The 14,144-nt window shown below is 35.1% G+C and overlaps 1 protein-coding gene across 1 annotated transcript; it reads right to left on the bottom strand.

Moving 5' to 3' along the window:
- Positions 1-9,261: 9,261 nt before the first annotated feature.
- On the bottom strand, positions 9,262-13,798 carry LOC143620887 (protein MALE DISCOVERER 2-like). The gene is made up of 13 exons (XM_077092473.1): positions 13,522-13,798; positions 13,201-13,438; positions 12,975-13,107; positions 12,784-12,855; positions 12,528-12,671; positions 11,618-11,761; positions 11,440-11,535; positions 10,981-11,360; positions 10,568-10,758; positions 10,358-10,490; positions 9,939-10,093; positions 9,677-9,859; positions 9,262-9,581 (listed from the first exon to the last, which is right to left on the bottom strand). Exons 2-13 carry the CDS (start codon positions 13,295-13,297, stop codon positions 9,315-9,317), a joined length of 1,995 nt encoding a protein of 664 aa, XP_076948588.1. The 5' UTR covers positions 13,298-13,438; positions 13,522-13,798; the 3' UTR covers positions 9,262-9,314.
- Positions 13,799-14,144: the final 346 nt, after the last annotated feature.

The raw sequence follows: 14,144 nt of genomic DNA, 5'->3' as shown, positions 1-14,144 counted from the left end.
TGGCAACTTCGCTGTAAAGCTAAGTTCGCCTAGCTGGTAACTTCGCCTAAAGCTAAGTTCGCCTAAGGTTAACTTCGCCTAGAGCTAAGTTCGCCTAAGGTTTAACTTCGCCTAAAGTCAAGTTCGATTAGAAAATAAATTAAAAATAAGTTAACTTCGCCTAAGGTTAACTTCGCCTAGATGACTTCGCCTAAAGTCAGCTCGACCCCAGCCAGGGGCTCTGCCCCTTGGACCCTGCTAGGGGCTGCCGCCCCTAGACCCCGCTGCCAGGGGCGCTGCCCCCGGACCCCGTTCGTTGTGGGTAGTAGTTAAGACTGGAAAGAAGATATGAGTAGTGATAGTTGTTTGATACGTGTACTTGTTATACAGTCAGCCGTGCACAACTGAAGAAAGGGATTACGATCAACGGTGAACATAACCGTGTTCAGGTGAGTTTCTAGCCCCATTCCTTGTTATGTTTTCGGGGCTGTGTGCATACTCGATGTGTTGTTAATACATTTATCCTAAGTGATAAGTGTATGTCATATGTGATATGTGTGATAGATATGAATGATTGTTTGTCGGTACGCGAACGATCTTCGGATATTGCGCGTACTGTCAGGTTAAAAATAAAGGTACGAATATTATATATCGAAGATGTATGAATATTTCAAATGAATACTTGTCGGGGCGTGAACGATCTTCAGATATTACACGTAACGACAAGGGGTATGGTTGTTAAATGAATGAGGTAAAGAATGCCTAGAGTGTTCTTATGTTATAATGTAAGTATGTGTATATAGGTACACGAATGGCATGTGAGTTCTACGTTCGACATAGTAAGTTAGGATGGCAAATCCCTTTAGCTTCTGTCGGACATAGACTCGGCTGGTGATGGCGTAGTTAAGGACTGCGAGCCTTATACGTGAAGTAGATGATATATGTAAACGTAGATAAGGACTGCGAACCTTATACGTAATGTAGATAGGCGTCAGCATAGGAAAGGATTGTGAACCTTATACGTGCTGATTTTGTAGCATAGGGGAGGACTGCGAACCTCGTACGTGCTATGAATTAGGTTGCAACATAGGGAAGGACTGCGAACCTTGTACGTGTTGTGGATGTATTACAGCATAGGAAAGGACTGTGAACCTTATACGTGCTGTATTTGTAGCATAGGGGAGGACTGCGAACCTCGTACGTGCTATGAATTAGGTTGCAACATAGGGAAGGACTGCGAACCTTGTACGTGTTGTGGATGTACTATGGTATAGGGAAGGACCGCGATCCTTGTACGTACCATAAATGGTGAACATAGGTAAGGACTGCGAACCTTGTACGTGTTCACGACCTTGAGTACAGGTATAGACGGTGAACTATGAATGTACTCTCGGTAGGCTGAGGTTAGTGATTGTAGATATGTATGTATGTATGGTAGCAAGTATGTATGTAGAACAGAAGGGTAACTAGTGAAGTATGGATATGTATCTACGGATATGTATGTATGTGTATGTATTGTATGGCGTTCGATTAACTAGAACTCACTCAGCGTAGCTGACTTTTAGTATGCACGCAGGTGAGCTGATTATAGAGTTAGCATGAGGATGACACACGGCATGGATTGAACGGCTGGCATCTGAAGAAAGAAGTAAAGATGTTTTAAATATAAAGTTTTGTGTTATGGTATCAAAGAAAAGATTTAATGTTTTGTAACAAATGATTGATGTTTTATATTCCGCGAAAAGTTTTAATAAACTCTGATTTGAAGAACTGTGTTTATGAGTAAATCCGACGCTAAAGTAGGGTCACCGGGTTCGGGGCCTTACATTTTTTGGTAGCAAATTTTGGTCGCAATTGCTCAATTTTCTAGTAGTGCGAGACAGAGGAAGAGGCGGCTACAAGTGCAGTTACGCTTGCGGCAAAGTATATTCAATCTATTTATTCTCCTCCTCAACCGGTTTTGAGAAGAGAATATGTTGAACTAGACCGTGAGGGCGCCAACAAGTGTTTGATGGACGACTATTTTGTTGACTCGCCGACATACAAGAACCCAAAGATTTTAGGCGTGTCTTTCGGATGTTTAAACGTTTATTTTTGCGCATTAACAATGATTGTGAGCGCGATTATGATTACTTTAAACAAAAACGGGACACACGAGGGCTGTTAGGATTCACCAATATCCAGAAGTGTATGTCATCGTTACGTGTGCTCTTGTACAAAACCACGACCGGCATCAATGACGAGTACTTAAAAATGACGGGAAAAAACGACACGAGACACCTTGGAGTATTATTGACAAGGTATTTATTAAACTTTATATTGCGTTTATTAAACTTTTTAAAAACATCATATTGCTTTTATTTTAAAAATTATTATTATATAATTTTAATATAGACATAATACAACTATACGGTGAACATTATCTTAGAAGACCCACTTGGCGTGACCTACAACGGATTTACTCGATGACAATTTAGGTTTTAGTTTAATTTTGGTTAGTCCCTTTGATTTAGTTTAGTTCATGTTACATAAATCTGTAATGGTGATCCGTGATTGTTGTATTTTTTTTTCTTTTTGTCATTTAAGGTGTTTTTTGATCATTATGCTTTCTTTGCATTTGTTAGATGAAATTAAGGTTTTGTTAAAAGAACTCAATACTTCTGCTAATATATCACCAGCCCATGCTGGGTATATATACATGAGAGTTTCAAAATATTAACATTAAAGTTTTTAAAAGAGCCCCAAATTTTTTACTTTGCTTATGGCTCTCAAAATAATTAAGCCGCTCCTCGTAATTATAAACCAATAGTCTCAAATCAGCAGAAGTTATAACCACCCGAGTTTGTTTAGACTTAAGCTCGGCTGGTTTTGTATTGAGAGGGTTCGAGCTCGGCTCGTTTAGAGATGTATTTTAAAGTTCGAGCTCGGCTCGTGAGTAGTTTGTCAAGTGCCCGGGCTCTGCTCATTTATTTATTAATTATTTAATAATTTATTTCTATGTTTTCATAGTTGTTTACATGTATATATAATTTTTTAATTAATATAATACATTATTTAAATATTTCATCATAGTATAATAATAGTTAGTATTAAAATTAATTAAAAAAACTTATATAGATAAAAAACTCGTTTTGGCTCGCGAACTGGCTCGAGCTTGTTTAAGGGTGGCTCAATTTGAGTTTTTAGTGAGTCACTCTCAAGTAACTTACGAGCAGCTGAACTCGTTTACGCCCTTATGGACCACTATTGTTTAAACCTGTCTGTTGGTTGTTGATAACAACTTCATTACTATGGCTACAACCTAGATAACCAAAGTTTTCATTTGTTGACCAATGTTGAATGTTGACTTGAATTCGTGCAATATCTGCATCTAGATAACCAAAATCTTCATTACAAATAAATTATGTTACTTTGACCACTATACGACTAATCTTACCTCAAAGGTTATAAGTGCTTTAAAATACATACACAAGCAGTTTGAGGTTATGAACATTCGTTTTTAATAACAATTAACAACTATTTTTTGCAGTAACATCCTAATGAATAATAATATTGCTTGCCCACATCTTGACCCTTTGTACCTGCTTAAACAGTTGATGTTTATTTTTGTCACATTTACACAGGAATTTATATCAACATATAAAAATGCTAACTATGACTTTCAGATATTGCACACACCCTTTTTCAATTTCCTACATATAGTTTTGTGATACTGCATAAACGGTATACAAAACAGTTTCATATTTTGTTTTCAAATAATTATAGGTTGGCTATGTCATTCTTGGCTATGGGCGTGTTCTTTTTTTGTTCTTGGTCTTCTTTTCTTATCTTTACGTTGTCTATGCTTTGCCTTGTGTTATTGCCTTCTTGGTTTACATCAGTAGCCAGGTGAAAGATCACTTTTACTTATGTTTAATGTTTTCTTCGCTGATTCTTACTCCCCTGTAATTACATACGGGCAAGCATTATAGGACAACATCAAAGTCCTACATTAATATAGATTCAAAGTGTTCATTGCTGAATGCTGATGTTAGAGCCGGCAGAATGATCCAGATGGGAACTAATGGCCCATATTTGTCTGCAGTAGTGTTTTTTAAACTAAGGATGCGGTAAGTTTATTATCCCACTGATAAAATGATTGCTTACTATTTGTCAAGTTGCTAATTCCTTAAAATTTAGCTATTTACTTATCACATTATGAGAGCTAAAGTTTAATAGGTTGTAAAATATAGGTGGCGATTTCAAGTTTTAACCCGGTTACTTATGATGAGTAATGTTAATTTCAAACGGGTCAAATGGAAATGGCTATAAAGAGAACGGTTCATATGGGTTAAACTGGCAGATTGGCTAACAAAATCTTATATGTTGTAATAAAAGTATTGTTTTTCAAAGCATAAATTATGTATTATCTTGTTTTACAAACGAGAAAAATGTTTAAAGGTGTCTAATTATTTTAAAACTGAAGGAATGTAGAACATGTATTGATATGTGGTCGATTTTATTTCAAACTTTCAGTCGGTCGGTTTCAAAATATTTAAACCATAATGAACTATTTGGTTTGCATTTATAAAAAGTTCAAACCGTATAAAACTTGACCGGAACGTAAGATTTGATGATACGTTAATTTTTAAAAACATATCATTCATTATATATTTGATTAATAATATTTTGACTTAGGTTTATATTGGATTCTTTTGACCTAATTTGTTTTGACATGACCGAATTTTGTAAAGTTATATATTTAAACTTGGATTTCTTCTTAGGTTTGGGGAGGTGGATTCTAATGCAGTTTGAGAAGAATGGTCGAGTTATGCAACATAGTTTACTTTTCGGTAGTGATATGTATGGTATTGACTATTAAACAATATTTTTGTTAGCTTATGAATATTTGTAATATCTTGACATACAATGTCTAATTAAGAAATGAAATTGATAGTTTTGCTGCTATATTTGTGTCATTAATTTAGAAATTAGTAATTATTCAAAAGAAAAATAAAAATATTTTTTTTAAAACATACAGTGACACACATAAATGTTTGTCGTATATTGGTGTCATAAAAGCGTGTCACAAATGTTTGTCATTAATGCGTGTAATTAAACATGACACGCGGATGCATGCCCCGAATTGATTATCTTCATGCATAAGGATACTAGATTACCTGGTAGAAAAGATTTCAAAATAATCACAAACCTCCCTTTTTCTTTTGTATTGCAATTTCTGGATTATTATATAATGATTTTGAAACTTTCCATATATAGAAAAGAAATAGAAAGAGATAGACTGGAAATGACATCTGTTATGTGAATGACACCAAAAGTATATTAAATGACCAAAAGTATATTAAATGAATGAAATTGGGATATAGAGGGAATATAATGAAATAGAGCCACTTTTAGGTTCCCTATGAAATGAGGCATGGGGGAGCCACTACAAAGAAGTTCCAGGAGTTACGAAGGAAGTTTCGAGCTCATATTGGTCATGGGTTGAGAACGAGAATGGAACTCTATGAGATCGAATCTCCCGTTGTTCCTTAGTAGCTCAGTGGTATAACTTCCCCACCAGGACCTACCCCAAACCTAGAGTAGCTAGGTGGGGAAGTAAAATTAATCCTTGTTCATACATAGGCTTTTCTGGTATGAGCCAGATATAATTTGATCATTATGAACAAATCCAAAATCCTTGTAGACAAAGCCAATCATCAATTCCCAACCATGGGGTGAATGAAATCCAATACATAAATCAGTTAATAAAAGAAGAGAAAAAGCTTTTATTGTGTCACTTAAGTTATATAGGAATTCCTGAGCCCAAGAGTTAAGAATAACTAGTTCTTTATTACCCAAAATAAAATAACCACTTAGAATAATGAAACATATTATATTTGTCGAGAAGTGCAAAATCGTATGAATACGACCCTCGTTGTGTATCTTGATTAATTGGATTGTTTCTTTGTGAATTCCTATACGAAGGTTTTGTAGATGTGTGTCCGAGTATCTTCACTTTATGATACTTTATGATAGGGGCTTCAATGACACACATTTGCGTGTCATTTGTACCCTTGAATGACACGCAATGCTTGTGTTAAAGGCATTTTTTCTAGTAGTGTCAGGAATTTCAGGAGTGGCGGGGTTTCCTTCTGATGTAGAACTTGAGGGACCCATTGAGTCATCAACGAAGGCCATCTTTTCCATGGTCAGAGGGTTTGCCAGCTCGGTTTGCCAGCTTTGTGAATTGTTCATCTTCCCATCCTTATTGAGTAGACCCTTCAGTTTGGGTGACGAGAGCTCTAGAACTTGAACTTGAATTACTCTGACCACCTCGAGAACCACTTTGACCCGTGGCCCTCTTGTCATTTTTCCTTCCACCCTCATTCTTAGTAACATCGGTGACCTTGATGTCGTTGCCAGGCTTAGGTGCATTCTTTGGCGAAGTGTCCCACTTCATTGCAATTGTAGCAATGAAGCTTATCTTTATCGAACCGATACTATGCACATTTAAATCCTTGAAGCTGTCACGACCGCATATCTTCATGAAGTTCGTTGCTCTGTGAACAGTCATGGCCATGTGATACCTTATGTCCATCTTATCAAGGTCCTTCTCGTTAATCTCCGGAATGTCTTTATGCTGGAATGAAGGTGTAGTAGGTTTCCTTGCATCAACTGTTCGTGACTGGCCATAAAGTCATGGTAAAGAGTAACATGAGGGTCATCAATGTCAATGGTTTGGCCGGGAAGAGAATGAGATGGTTGACTTGCTGGAGAGCTTAAACCATGAGCCTTGAGGGCCTGTTCAACGGCTTTGTCAACTGCAGTTTGGAGTGGGATAGAGCTTGCAGAGGAGGTGATGGCTTACTTGCAGATGTCTTTAGAGCCAACTTTCTTGAAGTTGGAGTGCAGTATAGTTTGACGCCGTTGACTGGATGAAAAATTGAATGGGATTGGCTGAGAAAAGCTGAACCGACGCTTGAGCATGCTGTAATTCCAGCTTGATTCAGAGAGGTCATATGATTGTTCATTCCGAGTCTATCATCATCTCAAAGGACATGATAGTAGATACCAAGTCTTGAAGGGAAAGATTTTGCAAGTGATCGAACTGGTGTTCCAGGTATATGGCAAAGAGTTCAACTTGTGATTGAATTCAGAGGGCTCATCGTTAATTCGAACACTTCTCATTTTCCTGACCAATTTCTCAAACCTACTAATGAGTGTTGCTACAGTTTCACTTTGAATATGATTGAACACGTTGAACTCTCCTTTCAACATTTCCTTTCAGCTATTTCTCATCTCAAGGTTTCCTTTAAACTTCTCAACCAGAGCATCCCAAATTCCTTTGGCGGAGGTTTCTTCTCTCAAAGTTTAAGCAATTTCAGCTAACAGACTAACACTTAGAATTCCATAAGCCTTTTCATCTTCTTGAATAAGTTTCTTGTCTTCTTCCGGAAAGATATTCTAGTAAATAGAAAACTCGCCATTCATTCATGAACTGTCTTGCCCGTGGGCTAAGCACAGTTCTTTCAATCAAACGTTGAATGAAATAGATTCTTTTTTCGACATCTATATCTAGTTTGAAACCAGATATCCTTCTTTTTTCTATTCGGGAAGTTAGCCGACAAAGGTCGAACTTTCTTACTTCTTATCTCTATAACCTTCAACGAGAGTGTCAACTAGTCCATCAGGGTTTGAGTAACTGGTTTGTGAGGTCCAATAAGAATTGGTTTGAGGAGAGCAGTATAGTCATCCTTATGTAGTTTTTATACCTCTACTTGAAATCATCAAAGTTACTCTCAAAAGTTATCAATTTTAGAGGCTTTTTAGTAGTACCAACCTCATTCTCTAATATCATGCCGTTCTTCAATGCTTCTTGATCAGTAGCCATTTTCAAAATCTTGATTAATGCACACACAAGCCCTTAACAGCTTCTGGATTGTGCAACAAGTACAAACTAATCGTTTTACAAGGAATCGAATATGAGTGAAAAAGGATTGAATCTTAAAATAATATAATCAAAGCTAAAAACGAATCGAAATGACTTAAGGGAATCGAATCGAATGGTATTCGATTCGATTAGTTTGTTGAATCGATTTGATTCCTTTATGAGACTCGATTCAATTGCATTGCGAGATTCTATTCAATTACTTGGTGGGATTCGGTTCGATTACAATGTAACACTCGATTCGATTACTTTCTTTTTGGGAAAGTACAGATTGTACTTTAATCACAACTTTTCATACACATACAATTTTTGCCATTTTAGGAAAGTCGATTAATCTATACAACTCAAAGAACACCTTAATATCCTTTTAAGAACGCAACTTTATCCCATACAATCTTCACCAAACACAACTTCAAACACGTAAACATACACCACAACACTTGAACCTTTAATTCTCAAACTCGTAAACCCTCAATTACACTTGTATACGTTATTTTCAAACCCATGAACATACACAAACACCAAATGAAAACCTTTCAACCCACTTTAACACTTGAACACTTGTCTTCAACACACAAACAAGACAAAAATTCAAGGTTGTGACCCAAGAACCAAAACTAGTAGAACCAAAAGCTCTTATACCAATTGTAGGTCCTTATTCTCAGATCAAACAGCAATAACTAATGTTCTTGGATCAATCTAGACCACCTAGCTAGCGGAAATCGCTAGTGGTTAACCGAGATCTCAGATCTTATTGTGGTTATGATGTGGCTGTGAGTAGGAAGGAGAGAGAGTTAGAAAGTTAGATGAATTAGTTTATATATAGTGAGGACATGTCATACTATCTTTCCATTAAAATGGTCCAATGGGCTCAATACATATGACCTCGTGCCCAAACATACAAACAAGTAAATTATTACACACACGACAGGTATCAGGAATTATACATAAGACTTTATATACAAAATGGGCTCTACAAGCTAAAATGTCACAGACATGGCGAGTAAGCAGAATGGTGTTGAGGGGTGTATACCCCTTAGACTAAGAGGCTACCGAATAGCCTCTCGTGCTATTAATTAGTCATTTTACTGCTTTTTAAAACATTTTACCTCTATAAACTAATTAAAGCGTAAAATGACGCTAAAAAGCATAACTTAGTGCTACTTTTTATAAAAACGACAATTTATTTTCACGTAAAATTCATCAAATCTTGCATTTTCAAGGATTTGAACCCACTACCATACCAACGAAAGAGCAATTTAATGCTAATTTTATAAACAAGCTCGAGGCCTAGATTTATGTTCCCTGCAAGTTTCCTAATTGTGTGTTACTTCTATATCCAATTATAGATCAGAGAAAAATCAACCAAAAACTGAATCAAAAAGTATATCAAGTTACATTAGTTTTAAGTTGTTCCTTCTTTTATAGATAAAAGCTCTAGTTCAGCCCACCATAGAGGAGACAGTCTAGGGATTGCTTGCTCAGGTGAAACCCTAAGCACTTCCCTAAGTTTTGGAATTATTTCATTTAAACTTGGTCTTTGGCTACCATCCCTTTTTATACATTCTTGGATCACTTCACACACGATTTCTAGTTCATCCTGCTTGAAAGACTTTAAAGTTGGATCAATAATATGACTGATGTTTTCTTTCTTCTTCAAAAATTGTTCTGCCTGTGGGAAAAGAAAATTTGAAACCACCGTTAATTAATACTCAGCAACATGAGAAACTATAAAATTTGATTAGAAAGATGGCTTTATCGACTTACCCAAGTTACAAGAGGTTCTAATTTGTCCGGATTTTGGTGCTTCCCAGTTATTATTTCAAGCAATAAAACACCAAAATGGTATATATTTGTCTCCTTATCATCGTGTGGTGAATGTAAAGACTCATTTGACTTTGATTTCTTTGCTTTTGGATAAAACTCTTTCCAGAAGTTCAAATCTGCAATCTAATAAGGTGGAAGTTTTTCAATTCCAGTTTTTAAATGAATAAAAACGATAATTAGAAACTGATTATTTAGTAGCTACTTTGGCGGCATAATCATCGGTTAGATAGATCATGTTTGGATCCAGATGCTTGTGCACCACCGGAGGATCCAAGTCATGCATGCACTGGAGACAATATGCAACTCCCATAATAATTCTTATCCTTGATCTCCAGTCAAGATGCTCGAGTTCATGAACTGTCAATAAATAAAAAAACAAGTTTTATGTGCAACTCCCATAATAATTCTTATCTTTTATCTGCAGTAATGATAATATGATTTCAATAAAGGATCTGCTTTATATATTGCAGATTACAATCATAATTGATAAACATACTAACGACTTAATTAATAAGATAACTAGATAACTTAAATAATAAAGACTTTCTCGACACTTTAAATTATCACTTCAATGGTAATGAATTCTCCACTTGTTTATACTACATGCAATATCAAGATTACCATGAAGATGCTCTGAGAGTGTGCCAGCCGGGGCGTACTCAAACACCATCATTCTAACAAAGGGTTGCTGCTCCGCACAATAACCAATTAGATTAACAAAGTTCTTGTGGTTCACGCGTGATAACGTTTCAATCTACAAGAATATAAAAAAGTTAGCGTAAATGATCTTTTTTACAGTATGAATAAGTTTTAAGGGAAAAAACAAAAAACCTTTTTGTGGAACGCGACATCTGCAAGTTTTGACCAGTCTTTGAGTGTAGTAATTGTGGTCGAAGCAACGCATATTTCAACTCCATTTGGTAATATGCCTTTATATAACACACAACCATCAACTGTATCTATAATATTGCTGAAATCCTCACATGCTGTTTCTAGCTCTCCCAAATCTAATTTTTGAACACCTGTGACGATGTTTTCACTCGGGGTGTTTAGATGTTGTTTTGGAAGCGATTAGGTGACAACAGATAATCAGAATCTATAACCAGGTACATTTATACAGGCTAAATGAGCTAATGTTTGGATGTGTTTTTGTTGTCTCTAGTTATGATAATAATTAAGAAATATGTCAGTATAACTACTCACTGATCATAAGACTTTGCATATCTTGTAGTAATGAAAATTACCAGTAACAAATGCTTTCTGCAATTGTCCACTAAGCGCAGACTTCCACGGAGCCATAGTCTTTACAACAGGATTTCTAATCGTGAACCATAGAGCTATAGCACTAAATAGAAAAAAAACTCCACAAGACACTCCAACCATAATCAACCATGTGTTTGTATTAACATGGACCACATCACCAGAATCTGAGTCAGTATCATCAGATGATGGAGCATCAGCATCTTCGAGTTTATTGATTTCAATTCTGATGGAAGGAAAAGATCTAGACAACATATTTTCAGGCTGTTCGACTAATTTACGGTTTATAAAGCTTCTATCTATGTGTAGATTTTGGACTATTTCTTCATTAACATAAGAATTGTGTGATATGCCCTTGCTAAACCTGAAATGTGGTGGAAACAGAAAAAACTGTTAAAAAAACTTATAACAGTTGAGGTATAAAATTCGGTTCTTTCGCTTACAGTTGAAATGGTTTGTGATAACTAATAGTAGTTTCTTTAAATGGGTTTAGAATGGAATCTTCATTCCTAATATAATTAAAATTGCCTTGCCAGATGCTGCAATAAGTAAAACACTCATCAATCAATATTTATAAGTTGCACATTTGGCCTACAATTTAAATAAAAAAAATCCTCTAACCTACGCCCAAGCTTCTTGTTTAGAAATCCAATAACAACTTTAACACTGAATGAAAAGTTTGGCACAAAAAGAAACTTGTACAGGAAATTGAAGTTCTCGACTTTTACGGGAAGATTTCCTTCAAAGTCATTGTCATAAAGCAGCCTGGAATTGGCAGAAATAACTGAAGTCAAATGAACACGTTTCTCAGTTTCAAGTTTATCAGGAACTCTATATTTTCCAGAATAACTGATAACAATATTGGAAAATTTTACAAGTGCAGATAAAAAAAATCTTGTTGATAATTTTCTATAAAATCCATATTAATTTGGAGTCTTGAGAGTAATAGAATTGACCTCAAAAGTCAAAAATCCCTCACTTAATAGAAGGCAAGTGAAATTTGCATTCTTGTACGGTCTAACAAAACCCATAATCCATTTTTTATACATGTGAATACTCCATAAACCATTCAAAGATCACTCAAGTAATAAACATGACCACAAATTAAATTATATCTGAAAGAAATGCGATGAAAATCAGGTATGTCATAAACAAAAAATAGTAAAAGCTATCTTCAAATACAACAATTGTGATCTTCTGACTTCTAATCACAAATATGTCATTACAAAAATTTGTGATCATTGTATGATTTTGCTAAAACATTTTGAACAACAATTCTTCTTTAGTTTGGGTCTCTTTTTAACAATTATATAAACCAACATTTTTTAAATTTAAAGCGTTTGATTTACACTTGAGTCAATTATAACAAATAAAAGCACTTGGCGCGCCTACAACATTATACTCAACCTCTTGTGGAAACTCTGTGCGTCACCTCATCTGATGTGTTTTATTCCGCCCCAGTCGCCTTGCCGCACATAAGGCATGTTTTTAAAATCAATTGAACAACATCAACTAAAACTAAACCACTTACAAAAAGTTTAGTGACTGCAATTTTCTTATCTCTGGTGGAATATTTCCAATCAAATGATTATCCCTTAAATCCAGTATCTCCAACATCTTGAGTTCACCAAGCTCTTTGGGAATAACTCCAGAGAAATGGTTGTGAGAGAGAACACTGAAAATCAATGTAAAACAACATAGGAAATTTGATAAATTCCTCAAATGAACTCTTACTTTTTAAATTTCAAAATTCAATATTAATATAATCGTTTCATTGTTACACTCACAGTCGTCTCAAGTGAATGAGATTGCCTAACTCAGGTGCAAGTACTCCTTCCAAAGATAGTCCTTTTAGATCACTTGAAGAAAAATATACAAGTACATCAAAACATGTTTAATTTAATACATAATCCTTATAAAAATATAAAACACTTAAGGAATATCGCATATAATCAAAGAAGATATTTGAAGGAATTACAGAGCATGAACACGACCGAAAACACAGTTAACATGAGACCACGAACACGGATCAGGGTCATCTATATTCCAGCTTTTAAATGCCCCACTTGGATCATGAGAAACTCTTGCTTGAAAATCTAATAATGCCAATCCTACAATTTTAGTTCATCATAGCAGTTAAAACAAACATTATTCAATTGCCAAAAACAATAGAAATTCATTTCCGAAAACAAAGATAAATCTACCTTCAAGATTAAGCGAAGAACACCCATGAACTATAACAAGAATCAAAATCAAGAATAGAGAATATTGAATTTTATTTGTCTTCCATCTACCCCCCATCGCACTTATAATTAAATCGTGTGACGCTGGATGCAGCAGTTTTCTCTGCCAACACCCCGCCCTTGTACCGCAGGCTATCCGGATGAGCCAGCTTTCTTTTGTGACAAACTTTCTTTCGAGTAATCAATTATTCAAAAAAATCTAGGAAAGATTTGGTCTTAAAAGATTAAGCATGGGATTAAAAAGTGGATGAATCAAATATAACCAAGTACCAATAAACTTACCAAAAATTAGGGCCGAAGAAACAATCAATTGTATGTCTTTTTATTGGTTTGCTATCTTTTGGGGCTAAAATGATTTATAAAACAATCTTTTCAGGAAGAAATGTTTGTGCAAATAAAGTACACCATAGAAAGTATAAAACAAGAAGAAGAAGATGATGATTGTTCATATCATTGAAATAGGAAAATGGTAATAGAAATGTAATGATTTCTTGAGAAAGAATCAAGAAATATGAATTATTATTTTGCCGCCCTTTTCAAGATGATCTCAGAGGAAGAACCTCTTTTCGACCATCTGAAAAAAGGGGGGAAAGAATCTTCTTCTTCTTCTTTGTTGTTTGTTTGGATATTTCTCTGATTATTCTGCCCCCAAAACTGTAACATCAAACAAACATGGCTGACATTTTTTCCTGTCCTTTTGTTTAGTTTCTATGATCTTTTGGTGCGTCTATTTTTTTTTCCCATTTGTTTTAAAATAATTGTTATTGTTTTAATGTTAGCAAAGACCTGTTTGTATTTTCTTTTTATCTGAAAGGTAATCTTAATTTCTCTTTCTTGTTTCAAGTACATAAAATAATCTATCTTATTATTTTATATCATTATATACTAAATCAGACATTAGTATA

The sequence above is a fragment of the Bidens hawaiensis genome, unplaced genomic scaffold (genome assembly GCF_021521415.1).
Source record: "Bidens hawaiensis isolate Kalapana, Puna unplaced genomic scaffold, B.hawaiensis_p1.1 tig00002735_1, whole genome shotgun sequence".
Classification (NCBI taxonomy): domain Eukaryota; kingdom Viridiplantae; phylum Streptophyta; class Magnoliopsida; order Asterales; family Asteraceae; genus Bidens; species Bidens hawaiensis.
Note: the sequence above shows the minus strand (reverse complement) of the source record. Positions and strands in the feature narration are given on the sequence as shown.